The following is a 23,275-nucleotide window of genomic DNA, read 5'->3' on the forward strand; positions in this document are numbered from 1 at the left end:
TCTGATTATGTTGATTTGTGTTGACTCTCTTTTTCTCTTAATAAGTTGGGCTAGAGGCTTATCTATTTTGTTTATTTTCTCAAAGAACCAGCTCTTGGTTTCGTTGATTTTTGCTATTGTTTTATTCTTCTCAATTTTGTTTATTTCTTCTCTGATCTTTATTATGTCCCTCCTTCTGCTGACTTTAGGCCTCATTTGTTCTTCTTTTTCCAGTTTTAATAATTGTGATGTTAGACTATTCATTTGGGATTGTTCTTCCTTCTTCAAGTGTGCCTGGATTGCTATATACTTTCCTCTTAAGACTGCTTTCGCTGCATCCCACAGAAGTTGGGGCTTAGTGTTGTTGTTGTCATCTGTTTCTATATATTCCTTGATCTCTATTTTGATTTGTTCATTGATCCATTGATTATTTAGTAGCATGTTGTTAAGCCTCCATGTGTTTGTGAGCCTTTTTGTTTTCTTTGTAGAATTTATTTCTACTTTCATACCTTTGTGGTCTGAAAAATTGGTTGGTAGAATTTCAATATTGTGGAATTTACTGAGGCTCTTTTTGTGAGCTAGTATGTGGTCTATTCTGGAGAATGTTCCATGTGCACTTGAGAAGAATGTATATCCTGTTGCTTTTGGATGTAAAGTTCTATAGATGTCTATTAGGTCCATCTGTTCTAGTGTGTTGTTCAGTGCCTGTGTGTCTTTACTTATTTTCTGCCCGGTGGATCTATCCTTTGGGGTGAGTGGTGTGTTGAAGTCTCCTACAATGAATGCATTGCAGTCTATTTCCCTCTTTAGTTCTGTTAGTATTTGCTTCACATATGCTGGTGCTCCTGTATTGGGTGCATATATATTTAGAATGGTTATATCCTCTTGTTGGACTAAGCCCTTTATCATTATGTAGTGGCCTTCTTTATCTCTTGTTACTTTCTTTGTTTTGAAGTCTATTTTGTCTGATATTAGTACTGCAACCCCTGCTTTCTTCTCACTGTTGTTTGCCTGAAATATGTTTTTCCATCCCTTGACTTTTAGTCTATGCTTATCTTTGGGTTTAAGGTGAGTTTCTTGTAAGCAGCATATAGATGGGTCTTGCTTTTTTATCCATTCTATTACTCTATGTCTTTTGATTGGTGCATTAAGTCCATTTACATTTAGGGTGACTATTGAAAGATATGTACTTATTGCCATTGCAGGCTTTAGATTCGTGGTTACCAAAGGTTCAAGGTTAGCTTCTTTAGTATCTTACTGCCTAACTTAGCTCGCTTATTGAGCTGTTATATACACTGTCTGGAGAGTCTTTTCTTCTCTCCCTTCTTATTCCTCCTCCTCCATTCTTCATATGTTGTGTGTTTTGTTCTGTGCTCTTTTTAGGGGTGCTCCCATCTAGAGCAGTCCCTGTAGGATGCCCTGTAGAGGTGGTTTGTGGGAAGCAAATTCCCTCAGCTTTTGCTTGTCTGGGAATTGTTTGATCCCACCATCATATTTAAATGATAGTCGTGCTGGATACAGTATCCTTGGTTCAAGGCCCTTCTGTTTCATTGCATTAAGTATATCATGCCATTCTCTTCTGGCCTGTAGGGTTTCTGTTGAGAAGTCTGATGTTAGCCTGATTGGTTTTCCTTTATAGGTGACCTTTTTCTCTCTAGCTGCCTTTAAAACTCTTTCCTTGTCCTTGATCTTTGCCATTTTAATTATTATGTGTCTTGGTGTTGTCCTCCTTGGATCCTTTCTGTTGGGGGTTCTGTATAATTCCATGGTCTGTTCGATTATTTCCTCCCCCAGTTTGGGGAAGTTTTCAGCAATTATTTCTTCAAAGACACTTTCTATCCCTTTTCCTCTTTCTTCCTCTTCTGGTATCCCTATAATACGAATGTTTTTCCTTTTGTATTGGTCACATATTTCTCTTAGTGTTGTTTCATTCCTGGAGATCCTTTTATCTCTCTCTATGTCAGCTTCTATACGTTCCTGTTCTCTGGCTTCTATTCCTTCAATGGCCTCTTGCATCTTATCCATTCTGCTTATAAATCCTTCCAGGGATTGTTTCACTTCTGTGATCTCTTTCCTGACATCTGTGATCTCCTTCCGGACTTCATCCCACTGCTCTTGCATTTTTCTCTGCATCTCATCCCACTGCTCTTGCATTTTTCTCTGCATCTCATCCCATTGCTCTTGCATTTTTCTCTGCATCTCTGTCAGCATGTTCATGATTTTTATTTTGAATTCTTTTTCAGGAAGACTAGTTAGGTCTGTCTCCTTCTCAGGTGTTGTCTCTGTGATCTTTGTCTGCCTGTAGTTTTGCCTTTTCATGGTGATAGAGATAGTTTGCAGAGCTGGTACAAGTGACCGCTGGAAGAGCTTCCCTTCTTGTTGGTTTGTAGCCTTTTCCTGGGAGAATAGCGACCTCTAGTGGCTTGTGCTGGGCAGCTGCGCGCAGACAGGGCTTCTGCTTCCTGCCCAGTTGCTTTGGGGTTTATCTCCGCTGTTGCTGTGGGCTTGGCCTGGCTGGGGCTGTTCCTCCAAAATGGTGGAGCCCCGTTGGAGGGGGAGCAGTCAGGAGACTATTTATCTCCGTAAGGGGCCTCTGTGCTCCCTGCTGCCCAGGGGGTTAGAGTGCCCAGAGATCCCCAGATTCCCTGCTTCTGGTCTAAGTGACCTGTCCTGCCCCTTTAAGATTTCCAAAAAGCACTCTCCAAACCAAAACAACAGCAGCAACAATGAGAGAGGGAACAGAAAGAAAGAGAAAAAAAAAGGAAAAAAAGGGGAAAAACAAGCGATTTTTTTTTTTTTTTTTTTTTTTTGTCCTCAGGTGCCGGTCCCAGGCACCCGCTCACTGGTCCTGCTGCCCTGTCTCCCTAGCACCAGGGTCCCTGTCCTTTCAAGGCTTCCAAAAAGCACCCACCCACCGGTCCCTCAGGGAAGGAACGCTCAATATTCTTTGTCCTCAGGCACTGGTCCCACGCACCCGCTCACCAGTCCCACTGCCCTGCCTCCCTAGCACCGGGGTCCCTGTCCCTTCAAGGCTTCCAAAAAGCACTCGGCAAAAAGAGAGAAAAAAAAGGGGAAAAACGCGCGATTTCTTCCGTCCTCAGGTGCTGGTCTCAGGCACCCACCCACCGGTCCCACAGGGAAAAATGCGGGATATTCTTTGTCCTCAGGTGCCGGTCCCAGGCACCCGCTCACCAGTCCCGCCGCCCTGCCTCCCTAGCACCGGGGTCCCTGTCCCTTTTAGGCTTCCAAAAAGCACTCACAGAAAAGAGAAAAAAAAAAAGGGGAAAAACGCGCGATTTCCTCTGTCCTCAAGTGCCGGTCTCAGGCACCCGCCCACCGGTCCCGCAGGGAAAAACGGGGGATATTCTTTGTCCTCAGGCGCCGGTCCCAGCCACCCGCTCACCAGTCCCGCCACCGTGCCTCCCTAGCACTGGGGTCCCCGTCCCTTCAAGGCTTCCAAAAAGCGCTCGCCAAAAAGAGAAAAAAAAAAAAAGGGGAAAAACGCGCGACCTCCTCCGTCCTCAGGCACCGGTCTCAGGCACCCGCCCCCAGGTCTCGCAGGGAGAAACGCAGGATATTCTTTGTCCTCCGGCGCCGTTCCCAGGCACCTCCTCACCGGTCCCGCCACCCTGCCTCCCCAGCAACGGGGGCCCGTCCCTCTAAGGCTTCCAAAAAGCGCTCGCCAAAAAAAAAAAAAAAAACCGCTCCGGTTTCTCTCCACCCGCCGGGAGCCGGGGGGAGGGGCGCTCGGGTCCCGCCGGGCTGGGGCTTGTATCTTACCCCCTTCACAAGGCGCTGGGTTCTTGCAGGTGTGGATGTAGTCTGGATGTTGTCCTGTGTCCTGTGGTCTCTATTTTAGGAAGATTTTTCTTTGTTATATTTTCATAGCTCTATGTGTTTTTGGGAGGAGATTTCCACTGCTCTACTCACGCCGCCATCTTGGCTCCGCCTGCTCATTTTTTTTAAACCATTTTTTTCCGTGTATTCTTCAGTTCTGGATTATTTCTGTTGATTTACCTTCACTGTTCACTGACCCTTTTTTTGCTCTGAGCAATCTGCTTATAAACAGTGAATTTTTCATTTTGGATATTGTACCTTTTATTTTCAGAATTTCCTTTTATTTATAACTTTTCTCCTGAGGTATTCCCATCTGTTTATTCATTGTTACTATATTTATCTTTAAGACATTTTATATTTTTGTAGTCGTGCTTGTTTGCTCATAGTCCTTGTTTGCACATTCCAACTTCTTGGTCCTATCAGTATCAGTTTCTGCTGATCACGTTTTCTCTGAACTGTGGGACACTTTTTTCATGTCTAGTCATTTTTTAAATGTATTCTTTATATTGTGGATTCATTGTTGAGACTCTAGATTCTGTTATTTCCCTTTAAAAAGTGCTGATTTTTATTCATACAGGTAGTTAACTTGGTTACACTCTAAATGAAAACTCTCTTACACCTAGTGGATGCCAGATGAAATCTGTTGAGTTATTTATTTAGCCTTCCATCTGTTGCTTTCCCTACTCTCCTTGGGATCTTCCCTGCATCTTCAGTTTCAAAGATAGCCAAGGATTTGGGCAGAGTTTATACAATAGATTTTGGTGTATTTCCCATTGTGACTTTTTCCTTTTTTGTATCCCCCTCCCTTTTCAGGTGCTCTGGCAGTACTAAACTTTTTGCTGACTTCTCAAGCTAGTAAAGTTCCAGCCATCTCTTTGAGTTCTGGCTCACATTTTGTGAACACGGGGGAATGCCGTCAGCTGGATAGCCTTATGCCTTCAAAACTCACTTCCAAAAGTTCCCTTTTTTCCAGGATAGACTTCTGTGTAGTTTTGCCAGCTTTTTGTTGTTCTTTAGTGCTTTCAAATAGTTATTTTTTTGTATTTTATCTAGGGTTTATCATTGTTATCTTCAAAAAGGTTAGCCAAATACAAATACAAGTTACTCCACCATTAACAGAGGTGGAACCTCATTGTTTTTTTTATTAAGGTATTATTGATAAACCTTCTTATAAAGCTTTCTCATGAAAAAACAATGTGGTTATCACATTTACCCATATTATCAAGTACCCACCCATACCCCATAGCAGTCATTGTCCATCAGTGTACCAAGATGCCACAGATTCACTATTTGCCTTCTTTGTGGTACACTGTCTTACCCATGACTCCCCACACTATGTGTACTAAACATAATACCCCTCCATCCCCTTCTCCTTCCCTCCCTCCCCACCCTTCCACAGCCCTCCCCTTTGGTTACAGCTAGTTCCTTCTTGGAGTCTCTGAGTCTGCTGCTATTTTGTTCCTTTAGTTTGCTTTGTTGTTATACTCCACAAATGAGGGAAATCATTTGGCACTTGTCTTTCTCCACCTGGCTTATTTCACTGAGCATAATATCCTCCAGCTCCATCTATGTTGTTACAAATGGTAGGATTTGTTTCTCTGTTTTGGCTGAATAGTATTCCATTCTTTATCCATTCATCTACTGATGACACTTAGGTTGTTTCCATATTACTATTGTAAATAATGCCGTGATAAACATAGGGGTGCATATGTCTTTTTCAATCTGAGTTCTATTCTTTTTTTTATGCTTTTTCTAACATCTTTATAGTTGTATGTGTCATATATATTTTTTGGTATAATTAATCTACAATTACATGAGGAACATTGTTTACTAGACTCCCCCATCACCAAGTCCACCCCACAAACTGCATTTCAGTCACTGTCCATCAGCGTAGTAAGATGCTGTAGAATCAGTACTTCTCTGTGTTGCACAGCCCTCCCCGTTCCCCCCACACACATTATACATGCTATTCTTAATGCCCCCTTTCTTTTTTTACCCCCCATATCCCTCCCTTCCCAACCATCCTTCCCAGGCCCTTTCCCTTTGGTAACCGTTAGTCCATTCTTGGGTTTCTGCTGTTGTTTTGTTCCTTCAGTTTTTTTCTTTGTTCTTATACTCCACATATGAGTGAAATCATCTGGTATTTGTCTTTCTCTGCCTGGCTTATTTCACTTAGCATAATGCCCTCTAGCTCCATCCATGTTGTTGCAAATGGTAGGATTTGTTTTCTTCTTATGGCTGAATAATATTCCATTGTGTATATGTACCACATCTTCTTTATCCATTCATCTACTGTTGGACATTTAGGTTGCTTCCATTTCTTGGCTATTGTAAATAGTGCTGCGATAAACATAGGGGTGCATCTGTCTTTTTCAAACTGAGCTGCTGCATTAGGGTAAATTCCTAGAAGTGGAATTCCTGGGTCAAATGGTATTTCTATTTTGAGCTTTTTGAGGAACCTCCATACTGCTTTCCACAATGGTTGAACTAGTTTACATTTCCTCCAGCAGTAGGAGGGTTCCCATTTCTCCACAACCTCACCAGCATTTGTTGTTTGTCTTTTGGATGGTGGCCATCCTTACTGGTGTGAGGTGATACCACATTGTGGTTTTAATTTACATTTCTTTGATGACTAGCGATGTGGAGCATCTTTTCATGTGTCTGTTGGTCATCTGAATTTCTTCTTTGGAGAACAGTTCAGCTCCTCTGCCCATTTTTTAATTGGATTATTTGCCTTTTGTTTGTTGAGGTGCATGAGCTCTTTATATATTTTGGATGTCAACCCTTTATCGGATCTGTCATTTATGAATATATTTTCCCATACTGTAGGATGCCTTTTTGTTCTATTGATGGTGTCCTTTGATGTACAGAAGCTTTTCAGCTTGATATAGCCCCACTTGTTCATTTTTGCTTTTTTTCCATTGCCCAGGGAGATATGTTCATGAAGAAGTCGCTCATGTTTATGTCCATGAGATTTTTGCCTATGTTTTTGTCTAAGAGTTTTATGGTTTCATGACTTACATTCAGGTCTTTGATCCATTTCAAATTTACTTTCGTGTATGGGGTTAGACTGTGATCCAGTTTCATTCTCTTACATGTAGCTGTCCTGTTTTGCCAGCATCGACGGTTTAAAGAGACTGTCATTTCCCCATTGTATGTCCATGGCTGCTTTATCCTATATTAATTGACCATATATGTTTGGGTTAATGTCTGGAGTCTCTAGTCTGTTCCACTGGTCTGTGGCTCTGTTTTTCTGCCAGTACCAAATTGTCTTGATTACTGTGGCTTTGTAGTAGAGCTTGAAGTTGGCGAGCGAGATACCCCCCACTTTTTCTTCCTTGTCAGGGTTGCTTTGGCTATTCGGGGTCTTTGGTGTTTCCATATGAATTTTTGAACTATTTGTTTCAGTCTGTTTAAGAATGCTGTTGGTAATTTGATAGGGATTGCATCGAATCTGTATAGTGCTTTAGGCAGGATGGCCATTTTGGCAATATTAATTCTTCCTAACAAGGAGCATGAGATCAGTTTCTATTTGTTAGTGTCCTCTTTAATTTCTCTTAAGAGTGTCTTTTAGTTTCCAGGGTGTAGGTCTTTCACTTCCTTGGTTATGTTTATTCCTAGGTATTTTATTCTTTTTGATGCAATTGTGAATGGAATTGTTTTCCTCATTTCTCTTTCTGCTAGTTCATCATTATTGTATAGGAATGCAACAGATTTCTGCGTATTAATTTTGTATCCTGCAACTTTGCTGAATTCAGATATTGGTTCTAGTAGTTTTGGAATGGATTCTTTAGGGTTTTTTATGTACAATATCATGTCATCTGCAAATAGTGACAGTTTGACTTCTTCTTTACCAATCTGGGTGCATTGTATTTCTATGTTTTGTCTGATTGCCATGGCTAGGCCTTCAGTACTATATTGAATAACAGTTGGGAGAGTGGTCATCCCTGTGTTTTTCCTGATCTTAGAGGAAAAGCTTTCAGCTTCTCGCTGTTAAGTATGATGTTGGCTGTGGGTTTATCATATATGTCCTTTATTATGTTGAGGTTTTGCCCTCTATACACATTTTGTTCAGAGTTTTTAACATGAATGGATGATGAATTTTGTCAAATGCTTTTTCAGCATCTATGGAGATGATCATGTGGTTTTTGTCCTTTTTATTGGTATGGTGGATGATGTTGATGGATTTCCTAATAGTGGACCATCCTTGCATCCCTGGAATAAATCCTGCTTGATCATGGTGGATGATCTTTTTGATATATGCTTGAATTTGGTTTGCTAATATTTTGTTGAGTATTTTTGCATCTATGCTCATCAGGGATATTGTTATGTAATTTTCTTTTTTTGTGGTGTCTATCTGGATTTGGTATTAGAGTGATGCTGGCTCCATAGAATGACTTTGGAAGTATTCCCTCTTCTACTTTTTTGAAACTTTAAGGAGGATGGGTATTAAGTTTTCACTAAATGTTTGATAAATTTCAGCGGTACAGTCATCTGGGCGTTTTGTTCTTAGGTACCTAGTTTTTTTATTATCATGTCAATTTCATTGCTGGTAATTGGTCTGTTCAGATTTCCTGTTTTCTTTCTGGATTAGCCTTGGAAGGTTGTATTTTTGTAGAATGTTTTCCCTTCTAGGTTATCCAATTTGTTAGCATATAATTTTTCATAGTATTTTCTAATAATTCTTTGTATTTCCATGGTGTCCATACTGACTTTTCCTTTTTCATTTCTGATTCTGTTTATATGTGTAGACTCTTTTTTTCTTGGTAAGTGTGTCTAGGGGTTTATCTATTTTGTTTATTTTCTTGAAGAACCAGCTCTTATGTTCATTGATTCTTTCTATTTTATTCTTCTTGATTTTATTTATTTTTCCTCTAATCTTTATTATGTCCCTCCTTCTACTGATTTTAGGCCTCATTTGTTCTTTTTTTTTCTAGTTTTGTTAATTGTGAGGTTCGACTGTTAATATGGGATTGTTCTTTTTTCCTGAGGTAGGGCTGTATTGCAATATACTTTCCTCTTAGCATGGACTTCGCTGTGTCCCACAGATTTTTGCGGTGTTGAAATATTGTTGTCATTTTTCTCCATATATTGCTTGATCTCTGTTTTTATTTGGTCATTGATCCATTGGTTATTTAGGAGCATGTTGTGAAGCCTCCAGGTGTTTGTGGGATTTTACATTTTCTTTGTATAATTTATTTCTAGTTTCATACCTTTGTGGTCTGAGAGGCTGGTTGGTACAATTTCTGTCTTTTTGAATTTACTGAGGCTCTTCTTGTGGCCTAGTATATGATCTATTCTTGGAAATTTCCATGTGCACTTGAGAGGAATGTGTATTCTGCTGCTTTTGGGTGTAGAGTTCTGTAGATGTCTGTTAGGTCCATCTGTTCTAGTGTCTTGTTCAGTGCCTCTGTGTCCTTACTCATTTTCTGTCTGGTTGATCTGTCCGTCAGAGTGAGTGGAGTGTTGAAGTCTCCTAGAATGAATGCATTGCATTCTATTTCCCCTTTTAATTCTGTTAGTATTTGTTTCACATATGTAGGTGCTCCTGCGTTCGGTGTATAGATATTTATAATGGTTATATCTTCTTGTTGGATTGACCCCTTTATCATTATGTAATGTCCTTCTTTGTCTCTTGTTACTTTCTTTATTTTGAAGTCTATTTTGTCTGATACGTACTGTGACTCCTGCTTTTTTCTCCCTATTAGTTGCTTGAAATGTCTTTGTCCATCCCTTCACTTTTAGTCTGTGTATGTCTTTCAGTTTAAAGTGAGTCTATTATAAGCAGCATATATTTGGGTCTTGTTTTTTTATCCGTTCAGTGACTCTGTGTCTTTTGATTGGTGCATTCACCATTTATATTTAGGGTGATTATTGACAGGTATGTACTTATTCACATTGCAGGCTTTAGATTTGTGGTTACCAAAGGTTCAAGGTTAACCTCCTTACTATCTAAGAGTTTACCTTAACTCACTTAATATGCTATTACAAACACAATCTAAAGGTTCTTTTTTTTCTCCTCCTTTTTCTTCCTCCTCCATTCTTTACGTATTAAGTATCATATTCTGTACTCTTTCTCTATCCCTTGACTGACTTTGGGGTAGTTGGTTTAATTTTGCATTTGCTTAGTCATTAACTGTTCTACTTTTTTACTGTGGTTTTATTAACTCTGGTGACAGCTATTAAACCTTAGGAACACTTCCATCTATAGCATTCCCTCCAAAATACACTGTAGAGATGGTTTATGTGAGGTAAATTCTCTCAGCTTTTGCCTATCTGGAAATTGTTTAATCTTTCCTTCAAATTTAAATGATAATCTTACCAAATAAATATTCTTGGTTCAAGGCCCTTCTGCTTCATTGTATTAAATATATCATGTCAGTCCTTTGTGGCCTGTATGGTTTCTGCTGAGAACTCTGATGATAGCCTGATGGGTTTTCCTTTGTATGTATGTGATCCTTTTTCTCTCTCTGGCTTCTTTTAATAGTCTGTCCTTATCCTTGATCTTTGCCATCCTAATTATTATATGTCTTGGTGTTGTCTTCCTTTGTTCCCTTGTGTTGAGAGATCTCCATGGCCTGAGAGACTATCTCCTTCCCCAGATTCGGGAAGTTTTCAGGAATCACGTCCTCAAAGACACTTTCTATCCCTTTTTCTCTCTCTTCTTCTTCTTCTGGTACCCCCTATAATATGAATATTGTACTGTTTGGATTGGTCACACAGTTCTCTCAATATTCTTTCATTCTTAGAGATCCTTTTTTTTCTCTGTGCCTCAGCTTCTTTGTATTCCTCTTCTCTAGTTTCTATTTCATTTATCGTCTACTCCACTGTATCTAATCTGCTTTTAAAACCTTCCATTTTATGTTTCATTTCTGATACTATGTTCCGCAATGATTGGATCTCCGACCAGAATTCATTCCTGAGTTCTGGAATATTTTTCTGTACCTCCATGAGCATGTTTATTATTTTGATTTTGAAATCTTTTTCAGGAGGATTCATGAGATTGGTTTCATTTCACTCTTTTTCTTGCGTATGGAATGTCATTGTTTTTTGATTCTCCATTCATACCATACTATTTGATACCCGTTTGCTTTTGTATTCTCTTCATTCATGGAGAATATTATTTCTTTACCATTTCCTGCCTTTACATAGCATAATCATCTCCCAAGATTACGTTCTTATAAGACTTTACTTTTACTTCCCAGCCATTCTGGTAGAATTGGCTGTACACTCCTTTGAGACTTTGGTGAACCATATGCACATTTTCATACAATTTATTTGATTTGAAGACAGGGATTTTGTTTTATTGGACACATTTGCCTCTACAGCAATGGTGGAATGATCAAAGGTTCATTATTTTCTTTCAGTCTTTAGAAACACTTTTTCTTTAAAGTGCTAAAGGCAGCTGACATTTTTTCATTCTTCAACAAGTCAGGTAGAACTCTTTGCTCTCCCTTCTTTTCTCTGAAAAGTCTGTTAAAAAGTTTTAAGTTTATAGCTGTTTTATGACTTTTTAGAAATGTTCAATTCTTACTACCCATTCAGCCCCATTTTTAGTAGACATTTCTTATGTTAGAAAAGAAAAAAGAACATATTTTCGGAAAAGAAACATTTTGAATGTTAAGGATTTTGATTTCATTATTAGGTGACATTTGACATCTTCCATAAAAACCTGATTTTTGTTTAGAATTAATATTGCATTTAGAAATGCCTCTTTTGTGTATTAAATTGTGATTACTTGCTACTGAAACTAATTGTGGCTTCAATGTGTTAAGCTTAGGAAAATATTTTAAGAATTATTTGAAAGTTCAGGTACTTGTAGTAACTTATAAGTACATTTGAGTTAGGCATTGGAAAATTAATTTTTTTAAAAAAGTCTTGTGTAAAACATAATTCATCTTTCAAGATAAACTTGGCCTGATTTGCTTTAGGAAATTGATCCCATTTTCAGGCTTTGACTTTACTGTAACTCAGCTTTTTAATCATCTTATTGTTTCATATTTTATTTTTCACAGGTTTCGTTATATTATCCTGAAGCAGAAGTTTTTAGAAGCCTTATGTGTTAACAATGCAATGTCAGCAGAAGATGAGCCCCAGCATGTAAGATTTTTATTCCTGAAGGTTTGCGCCATAGTCTTGTTTCAGTCATAAGTATTTTGTATTCACTAAAACAAAAGTTTAGTATCATGAGTTTTCAAAGTGTTTAATGAGCTGGGATGGGACAAGATCTGCTCTTTTGCAGATATATAGTACTTTCAGTCTGTAGTGCTTCTGAATTAGTTCCATGATTTAGCAAAGGTGACGAATGGCTTGATGGTTGGAGAGTATGTGATCCGTTCTTGTTTAAGGTGATTTAGGTAGCAATAGATGTTTGACTTGATGACTCTAAGATACTGCTTCTTTTCTTATCCCTGAAGTGGATTGTGTTTACCTCCTCTTTGTGTCATTTCAGTATTTTCTTTGATGCAGAGATGGTTTTTTAATAAAATGTTTGTTTCTTCATGATAATTTAAATTTAATGATATTAAATTATTTTTGATTAGATAGTTACTTTTAAAGTTTTAATATTAGTATTGTTATGTCCAAAACCAAGGGAACTTCTATTAAGTGCCAGTAAGTATTCATTGAAAGGAACAAAAGGATATTATTTCATGTGGAGACTTTCTTGTATAATAGAGAAATGTTTGCCAGCTAAGTATTCATTGAAAGGAACAAAAGGATATTATTACATCTGGAGACTTTCATGTATAATAGAGAAATGTATGCCAGCTAATGATGTTTAAAAGTGGAAAGAACAATATAAGCCAATAGATGTAATTTTTAGTCTTTGTTACAAAGCAACTGAATTACCTTGGTTAAATCTGCACCCTAACTTCTCCCATGTGTAAGATAACAGAAGCTGGACTACATAAGCTTTGAGGTTCCTTATATCATTAAAAGCTTATGATTCTAAGATAATACTTACTCTATAAAATCATTGTAATTTGTCTCTCAAGTAAGCTTCCTTCTGTTCTGTCTCTGCACTATTATTGTAGTAAACGAACTGTAGATGTCCCCTTTCTTGATTTGCTTTCTTTTCCCACACAAATTTGTCCTCAGCCAAGTTTGAGGATGGCTCTTTTGCTTTTTGGTAAGCTGGATTGATAGCAAACTACATAGACAATTGGATATTGATATGCTTAACTTCTGATTTCTAGAAAACTTAATTTTTCTAAACTTTAAAAAATTATGTGTTGGAGAATGACAATCTTAAGCCTGAATTAGAATACTATTTTTATAGATAAAAGTTTAACGTGATGATTAGCCAAATTATTTAATCTTTTCATTTTAATAGTGTGAAACATTTTGGCTCTTGACTTGAAAGTTGTTAAGTATTCTAGATATTATATGAGTATTCTGTGACACTAGAACTGCTCCTTTTGTAATTGGTTTATGAAAATTTGTAAAGTATCTTTGTATTTGAATAAAATACTCTCACTGTTTTTATATCTCACAGCATCTCTCTTTATAGTGATCATTTATATTTTTCTTACAGCTAGAATTTACCATGCAGGAAGCTGTACAATGTTTACATGCCTTGGAAGAGTACTGCCCTTCTAAAGATGACTACAGCAAGCTCTGTTTGCTTTTGACTTTGCCTCGTCTGACCAATCATGCTGAATTTAAGGACTGGAACCCAAGCACTGCACGAGTGCACTGTTTTGAAGAGGCTTGTGTCATGGTTGCAGAATTCATCCCTGCTGATAGGAAGCTAAGTGAGGCTGGTTTTAAAGCAAGTAACAATCGTTTATTTCAGCTTGTAATGAAGGGCCTACTTTATGAATGCTGTGTAGAATTTTGTCAGAGTAAAGCAACTGGAGAAGAAATTACAGAAAGTGAAGTACTTCTTGGCATTGACCTCTTATGTGGTAATGGTTGTGATGATTTAGATCTGAGTTTATTGTCATGGCTTCAGAATCTGCCATCTTCTGTCTTCTCTTGTGCTTTTGAACAGAAAGTGCTTAATATTCATGTTGACAAACTTCTGAAACCCACAAAAGCTGCATATGCTGATCTTTTGACTCCTCTTATCAGCAAACTTTCTCCCTATCCATCATCTCCAATGAGAAGGCCTCAATCAGCTGATGCCTATATGACCCGCTCTCTGAATCCTGCTTTAGATGGCCTCACTTGTGGACTAACCAGTCATGATAAGAGAATCTCAGACCTGGGGAACAAAACATCTCCAATGTCACACTCCTTTGCTAACTTCCATTATCCAGGGGTACAAAACCTCAGTAGAAGTCTCATGCTTGAGAATACAGAATGTCACAGTATTTATGAAGAATCTCCGGAACAGTAAGTATTTCCTCCTAAAAATTAAGAAATCTCTGCAAGTGTGAGATAATCTAATTGTTGTGTGTATGTGTGTGTTTTCTTAATGTTCAAGTCCCTTTGGTTGGAAGTTCGACCTTAAACTTTACAAAGGGTTTTTAAAATTTTGATAATTAAAATTATCAGGGGAAATCTTTTTTAAAAATATACTGTATTCTTTTGCTTGGTTATAAAGGCAATACATGTGCATTGAAGAAATTTTGGAAGATATAGAAGAGTGTAAATATGAAATTAAAATCCCACACAATCTCACACTTAGATGACCAGGACCAGACATTTTTCTCAAATATGTTTTTTGAAGTTGAGAATGTACTATATATATTTTCATATGTAATTTTTTTATTGGATCATGAATATTTTCCCATATTTTTAAACATTTATTGACATCAGTGATCAATGATATGTCCAGTATTCCATTGTAAGACTGTGTCATACTTGTTCCTAATTCCTTATTGTAGGACAGCAGATTGTTTCCATTTTTTTCTTCTCTAAATAGTACTGTATTGAACATATATATGTACAGAAGAATTTCTGATAATTTCTACTTTTTTATTCCACTCATCTGTTTTAGTAATGATTTATGTACAGGAATGGAAAAAGTGTTAAAACTATCACTCTGTTTTTCCTTCAAACTTAGCATGAAGTAATAATTTTCTGATTAACAGTTCTTTATTTCAAGGGTTAGGAAACTTCCTCACATTTCCAGGAAACCCACTGGGACATCTGGCTGGTTTCCTCTACTGAGTTATTACTGTGAAGTACACTATTACTATTGACTGCAATAAAGTTATTAAAGGAACACGAAAGAGCACAAAAATGAAACCTTTTCCTATTCACACAGGATAGTTGGAGGCATTCTCTATTGAGGAAGGAGCACTGGACTCGGAATTTCTGCTTTTAATTAAAGCAAGAGGACCTCTTTAGTTAAGGCACAAGAAATACAGGATAAATACATATGAAAGTTTTTCTCTTAAGCTGCCATGAGATTGTAGAGAAGGGAGGTTGTGATACTTTCTTTACTGTTCCTTAAAGAGAAGGGGTATTCTAGGTTCAGTTAAGTGAGAGGACATCATAAAGGCTAAGGTGATCTCTTAAGCCATCTTTACTGCTGTATTTCAAAGATAGAAATAATACCTAGTGATGAAAATGAATGAGTATAACTTAATGTAGAAGCATGCTATTATCTAAATCCCAAAGGAATAGGAATCCTGAGCACTGGTAGAGACTATTTTAAACTTTTCTTGGACTTTCCAATCCCTTTAGAGAAAATTCACATTTTGTGAGATAGTGGGCTTCAATTCTGGGGAATTGTTGATATTCTTCTGAGTACGTAAGATGATAAGAGCTTCTTGGTCAGTAAAACGAAATGACCTATTTGAACTTGAGCATCAGTGGGATTATCTTTGTAAAGAAAAAAAATGCACAAAAATCTAGCCAAATGTGACTACAAGTACTGATGCCCATGTAAAGAAAGTAGTAGACATTGAAGAGTGACTAGATAAAGGTGAAAAGAAGTGGCATATAGTTATTAGACTATAATTGAATAAGTAAAGCAGTAAAATGTTGACATGTTAAAAAGTAAGTAATACATTTAATTATTAGCTGAGCAGTAGCAATAACATCTGTCATGTCTCTGAAATTAGAAAATTTATGAGGCAAGGCAATGTGAAATAATGAATAAAACATGGTCTTTGGAGTTATACTTGGGTTTGAACAGTAGCTTTGCCATTTACTAGCTGTGTGATCTTGGGACAATTACTCAATTTTCCTGAGCCTCAGTGACCTCCTCTGTAAAATAGGTTGTTGACTTTCAAAGTAAGATAAAGCTCCTAGCGGAGTGGCAAGCATGTGATTGGTACTTAATAAATATAAATTTCTCTCCTTCAGAGTTCATACTCTTGATAAGGACAGTGTATCAAAAGGGATGCTAATAACATGCTGTGGGAGAGGTACTCTGTGTGGATAAAGTATAAAAATTTACTTTGGAGAAAGTTTACCTTGGTTTTAAAAATACTTTAGGTGTAACTTAAAAAAAAATAATTGGAAAGCTCAGTTAGATCAGTTATGTTAAAAATACCATATGAAGAGACTTCTACTTGTGGAGATACATGTTTGAGGTCAGTATTCATTTAAAAATATTTGAGCGTCTACTCTGTGCTATCACCATGCTACATCCCAGGGATACAATGATTGAGTTACTATGGTGAACTAGAAGATAAACACAAAAGAAAAATTTATAAAGGAGTGTGTGGTATTTTGTAAGGATAAATTTTCACTCAAACAGAAACAAACTCAAAACAAAAAGGAAGAACAATCAGTGGAAATATGAAAGCTTTGTCTTTTCAATATGATGATTTCAAAATTAAATGGCCAAAAAAAAAAAAAGGTTATCTTTAGGCATGGGCCAGCATTCGATTTGGAGTCCTGAAGACCTGGATTCAAGTTTTAGCAGAATTTGCTAGCTATGCAATTTTAGGAAAGTCATTTGTTTTTGTTTCCTCATCTGTGAAATGGGAGTTATAACCTATTTTACAGGTTATTGTGCAAGTTAAATGAGATAATGCATGTGGAAGTACTGTATAAATTGCAAAATAAAAGAAATGGTACTTTATGAAGGTAGTTTTATTCTCTCTCTGTAGAGGTAACACACATTCTATTTAAAAAAAAACCCTCAGTGTACTTAAAGAAGAAAGGACAATTTTAAAAAATCTATTTTTGTGCATTTGATAAACATTTAGGCTATTCATTGTTTTAAATAGAAATTTCTCACTAAAATGTAATTTCCTTTACTCCCTCCACTTCCTTTTTGGCTTTTGCACCTTTTTGGAAGAAGTGATACACCTGTTGAGGCACTACGGCCTATCAGCAGTGAAATCCTGGGCCAGAGTTCAGTTTCAGAAAAAGAGCCTGCAAATGGAGCACAGAATCCGGGACCAGCTAAGCAAGAAAAAAATGAGGTGATATTAACTACACCTAGTGTCTTTTAGAATCACTCTTTTTGTTAGAACTAATAGTATTTGCTTGGATGGAATTTAAAATAATTTTCTGATATTTGGGAGTAGAAGAGAGAGTATCTAGATTTTCTTATTAATTAGCTCATTTTCTCTCCTCTCCCTTAATATTAGATGGCATTTTTAATTGCCATTGTATATTTTTGAGCATTTTAATAGGTGAATTTATTAACAATCTAAACTACCACACTTGACATTAATCTGACGTATTTTAAGACTCAAGTAATTGAATTCACATTAAACATGTACAGCTTGTATTTTAATATATATGCTTTATATTTTACTAATTAAATTTAGTGAACAAGAAATTATGACATTTATACTATATAATAATGCTTTTATCTAAGCCTTAGAGCTCCAGATTATTTTTCTGTGGTGTTTTGGAAAAGAAATTATATTGGGAAGTAGGGTTTAAATTTTATTTAGAAGGGGTGAATAGGTAGTTTTATTAATAAAACGAATAAGTAGTTTTATTAATAAAGTGAATAATTTTTTTGTTTTCAACTAAATATTAAAAATGAAATAGAAAAATTACTATAAAAAGTATATATGGATAGGCACCAAACAACAGAACCCCAAAATATATAAAGCAAACATTGGCAGAGTTGGAGGAATAGACAATAATAGTTGGAAACTTCAATACCCCACTTGCAATAATGGATAGAACATCTAAACAGAGTATCAGTAAGGATATAGAGGACTTGAACAGCACTGTAAACCAGTTAGATCTAATAGACCTCTAGAGAACACAGAACATTCTTAACAATAGCAGGATATAGATTCTTCTTAAGTGCACATGCAGCATTTTTCAGAATAGGCCATATGTTAGGAGACAGAACAAGTCTTAATAAACTTTATAGGATTGAAATCATGCAAATTATCCTCTCTGACCACAAAGGAATGAACTGAGAAATTAGTAACAGAAGGAAAATTGGAAAATTCACAAATTTGAATTTTGAAATTAAACAGCACACTCTTAACCAATGGGTCAAAGAAGAAATCATGAGGAAAATGAGAAAATACTTAGAAACTAAAGAAAATAATACAACCTACCAAAACATACAAAATTCTAAATTTATAGAATGCAGCAAAAGGAGTGTTTAGGGAGAAACTTATAGTTGTGACTGCTTACTTTAAATAAAAAGACAAATATCAAATCAAAACCTAATTTTTTATGCCTTGAAGTGCTAGAAAAGGAAGAGTATACTAAACCGATAGGTAGCAGAAGCAGGAAAGAAGTACTAAAATTACAAGGGAGATAAATAGAATTAGGAAAACAATAGAAACAATAAAAGTTGGTTCTTTGAAAAGATCAACAAAATTGACAAGTCCTTAGCTAGACTGACAAAGAAAAAAAGGGAAAAGGCAAATAACTAAAATCATATATGAAACTGGGCATTACTGTCAACCTTCCAATAATAAAAAGAATTATAAGAGAATATTATGACCACTTATAAGACAGAAAATTACATAACTAGGTAAAATGGACAAATTCCTAGAAACATGCAGATTACCTGAGCTGACTCAAGAAGAAATAGAAAATCTCAACAGACCTGTAGCAAGTTAAGAGATCCAATCAGTAATAAAAAACTTCCCAACAGAGAAAAGTCCAGAATCAGACTTTACTGGTGAATTCTACCAAAAATTGTTAATACCAGTTCTCAAAATCTTCCCCCAAAATAGAAAAGGAGTAAAAGAGGAGGAAGCATTTCCTAACTCATTCTGTGAGGCCAGCATTACCTTGATACCAAAGCCACATGAAGACATTGCAAGAAAAGAAAACTATAGACTAATAATCTTTTATGAACAAAAAGCAAAAATCCCCAACAAAATACTATGCAAACAAAATTCATCAGCATATTAAAAGGTTTATGTACCCTGACAATGGATTTATCCCAGGATGCAAGGATGGTTCAACATAAAAAAAAATCAATGTAATACCATAGAATGAAGGCAAAAATACATGATCATCTTGATGCAGAAAAGGCATTTGACAAAATCAAACTCATGATAAAAATTCTCAGAAGACTATGAATAGATCAGAATTTCCTCAGTGTGGTAGTATCCATTCCTGAAAAACCAAAACTAACATCCTAGTCAACAGTGAAAGACTAAAAGCTTTTCCCCTTAGGTCATAAGCAAAGACAAGGATGCTTGCTTTCACCATTGCTATTCAATATTTACTGTTTCTAGCTATTGCAATTGGACAAGAAAAAGCAATAAAAGCCATCCAAATTGGAAAGGAAAAAGTAAAACTATCTCTGTTCACAGGTGACAAGATCCTGTATGTAGAAAACCCCAAAGAATTCACAAGAAAGCTATTAGAGCTTATAAACAAATTCAGTAAAGTTGTAATGTTTAAGATCAACATATAAAAATCAGTTGTGTTCCTATAGACCAGCAGTAAACAATCTGAAAAGGAAATTAAGAAAACAAATTAATAAATTGCCTGGGAATGAGTGAAACCAAGGAGGTGAAACACTTTTACACTGAAATCTACAAAACATTGCTGAAAGAGATTAAAGAAGATCTAAATAAATGGAAAGACACCCTATGTTTATGGATAGTAAGATTTAATATTGTTAAGACATCAATACTACCTAATATGATCTACAGATTCCACATAATTCCTGTAAGAATTCCATAGTCTCTTTTCTAATAATGAAAAAGCCAATACTCAAATTCATATGGAATTGTAAGGGCCCCTGAATAGCCAAAGCAATCTTGAAAAGAACAAAATTATAGAAATGACAGTGATTTCAAAATTTGCTACAAAGCTACAGTAATCAAAACTGTGGTACTTGCATAATGATAGACATAGTCCAATGGAATAAACTGAGAGACCAGAAGTAATTCCTTGTATCTATGACTAGTTGTTTTTTGTCAAGGATGTCAAATCCATTCAATGGGGATAGAGTAGTCTCTCAAACAGTTGAATAAGTGAATTTCCACATGAAAAATAATGAAGTTGGACTTCTGCCTCACATCATATATGACAATTAACTAAAAATTGATTTAAGTATAAGAGCTAACAGTAGAAAACTCTTAGAGGAAAACATAGAAGTAAATCTTCATGATTTTGGATTTTGTCATGTATTTCTAGGTATGATACCAAGTGTGTCAAATATAAAAATTGATAAATTGGACTTCATCAAAATTAAAAACTTATGCATCAAAGTACATTATCAAGAATGTAAAAAGACAGCTACAGAATGGGAAAAATATTTATAAATAATATATCTGATTGCGGTTTAATATCTAGAATATGTAAAGATCTACAGTCCAACAACAAAAAGACAATCCAGAAAAAAAAAGGACTTGAACAGACATTTCAAGTCTAATGTCACTTGCCATTAGGGAATCTAAATCAAAACCACAATGAAGTATAACTTCACAAATACTAGGATGGCTAAAATCAAAGGAAGGGAAAAATAACAAGTGTGAGTGAGGAAGTGGAGAAATTTGAATCCTCGTAACATTGCTGCTAGTAATAAAATGGTACAGTCACTGTGGTTTGGTGATACCTCACAAAGCTAAATACAGAGTTACCATATAATCCAGTAATTCCTTTCCTAGGTATATACCCCAAAGCATTGAAAGTTAGGATCTAAACAGATACCTGTACATCTATATGCATAGCAACATTCTTCACAGTGGCTAAAAGGTTGAAGTAACCCAAGTGTACATTTTTTATAGCAATTGCATTGACTCTAGATTGCTTTGGGTAGTATGGCCATTTTAACAATATTAATAGGAATGAAGTTCTGACATATGGTATGACATGGATGAACCTTGAAAACATGCTGAATGAAATAAACCAGACACAAAAGGGCAAATATTGTATGATTTCATTTATATGAAATATTTGGAATAGGCAAACTCATAGAGACAGAAATAGAATAGAGGTTACTAGGGACTGAGGATTGGGGAAAATAGGGAGTTATTGCTTAATAGTTACAGAATTTCTGTTTGGGGTGATGAGAATTTTTGGAACTAGATAGTGGAGATGGTTGTACAACATTGTGAATGTAATTAACGCCACTGATTTCTACCCTAAAAAATGGTTAAAGTGACATACTTTATATGTATTTTACCACAGTGAAAAAAATTTTTAGGGGACATATAGATAATTTTGTCTGAGTTATTGTTACAAGTTATAAAATAGATGGGAACTGTTACTCTTTCCTGGAAAAGGGTAACAGTTTTAGCTTTGATTACCTGTACAAGACTTTGGGTTAAGCTTATTGTCAGTGTTGTCTAATTTTAGAGACGATTGTTGTTCCAGGGTAGCCCCAGTACACATGATCCATGTAATATAACCAGACTCCAGCTTGGCAGGGAAGTCTTTCTTTACTAATGTTGGAATTCAGTATCTAAATTCTCTAACTGAGTGGCATGCCTTTTTGGAAGAGTGAAATCAAAGTTTAATTACCCATTTATTGTACTTTTTTGTGAAAGGCCATTTGAAACCTGAATCAAAATACTATTTTTGATGGAAATTTCATAAGTTCTCTAGACTAACCTATCAATAAACCAATTACATGCTTAAGTGTGTTAGGCAAGGTTAACATTGTGTTTATTAAGTAAGTCCTTCAGTAAAGTTTTTTTCAAGTAAATAGATAGATTTGTATTTTTACCTACATTCATATTCTCTAACCATGTCCCCTTTGTGACTACTATAATTTGTATTTTTATTTTGGGTTAGTCAAGGATCTATGATGACCATTCATTTTGGGTCAGGCTCTTCCTGTGCAATAAAGCAAATTAAATTAACTGATCTACTTATTAAAGCTCATGGATACTATGTTATTTTTGCAAAAATCAACATAGTGAATACTTTCTAATTGTTAAGTATAGCTATTTCTATGTTTTATTGATCATTTTTAGAAATTACTGTTGAGTGGGAACGTATTTAATCAATCTGCTCAAATGTATTGTTTTTTTCTAATATTTTTAAGCTTCGAGATTCAACAGAACAATTTCAAGAATATTATAGGCAAAGATTACGCTATCAACAGCATTTAGAACAGAAGGAGCAACAGCGACAGATATACCAACAGATGCTGCTTGAAGGAGGTGTGAATCAGGAGGATGGTCCTGATCAGCAGCAGAATCTTACTGAACAATTCCTTAATAGGTTGGTGTTTTAGTCACCTTTTAAACTATAAAAAATTATTTAAGAGCTATTAAAAGCATACCATAGCTGCTGCTTTCTGTTTGGAATTTTAAGGCTTTTTAAGTGTTTCAGGTAACATAGAATTATATAATATCTTCCAGTCATATCATTATGAGGACTCATCTAGTTTTGTCCTTCTTCCCTTTAAACATCCTTCATATCTAAGCAATGAGAGGAGAACAGTATGGTAGTTCAGCGCACAAGCTGAAAGCAAGCTGCCAGGTGGATGTAGCTACCTTGGGGCAGCTGAGGACCTATGTATGGAAAGTTACTTAGTTTCTTTTTGCTTGTTTTCTTATATACGTCACAGGGTTGCCATGAAGATTAAATGAGTTAATGTATGTAAAATGCTTAAAACAGTACCTGGCATATAGTTAGCACTATATTAAATGTTAGCTGTTATTTTCATTGTAATTTTGAGTGCTTAATCTTTAATATTCTGTTGAATTTATTGTATTCAGTGTATTAAAATAATTCTTAGGATTTCCTCCAAGACAGTATGAATTTACATTGTTTTTAATTATAGGAAGTATATATGGTAACATGTTTTTTAGAAAATTAATAAACCAGAATGTGTGTATATAAGGGATATTGAACAATTAAATGAGTCAATGTATAAAAATTACTTAGAGTAATTTTCAGCATATAAGAAGTGCCATAAATGTTGGCTATCTAATGATTATGATTAGGCAATACACTGATGACTGTCAGTTCTTTACTTGGTTAAATAATATTGGAAGTAATCTACTTGACACTCGGGGTTGTGCAAGTCAATGAGCCTGAAATTGATCCTGTTTTCAAACCTTCACACAAGGAATATTTATAGTGGTAATCTAAAGAGTCTAAGTAGGCCTCTGAACATTCCATTTGAGGATCATTTTATTATCACCTCTGATCA

At 35.9% G+C, this 23,275-nt stretch overlaps 1 protein-coding gene across 5 annotated transcripts in view; it reads left to right on the plus strand.

Moving 5' to 3' along the window:
• The window catches only part of WDR47 (WD repeat domain 47), a 100,359-nt gene that overhangs the window by 39,730 nt on the left and 37,354 nt on the right, over positions 1-23,275 (plus strand). For 3 of the 5 annotated variants that reach the window (XM_073234456.1, XM_037001561.2, XM_073234457.1), the window contains 4 exons: positions 11,832-11,916; positions 13,352-14,154; positions 17,021-17,147; positions 22,160-22,338. In XM_073234456.1, the coding sequence (XP_073090557.1) occupies positions 11,832-11,916; positions 13,352-14,154; positions 17,021-17,147; positions 22,160-22,338 (1,194 nt within the window). Of the gene's footprint in view, positions 1-11,829; positions 11,917-13,351; positions 14,155-17,020; positions 17,148-22,159; positions 22,339-23,275 lie in introns of all 5 variants that reach the window. The other 2 variants (XM_037001562.2, XM_073234458.1) reach the window with 2 other exon arrangements.

The sequence above is a fragment of the Manis javanica genome, chromosome 4, assembly GCF_040802235.1.
Source record: "Manis javanica isolate MJ-LG chromosome 4, MJ_LKY, whole genome shotgun sequence".
NCBI lineage: Eukaryota > Metazoa > Chordata > Mammalia > Pholidota > Manidae > Manis > Manis javanica.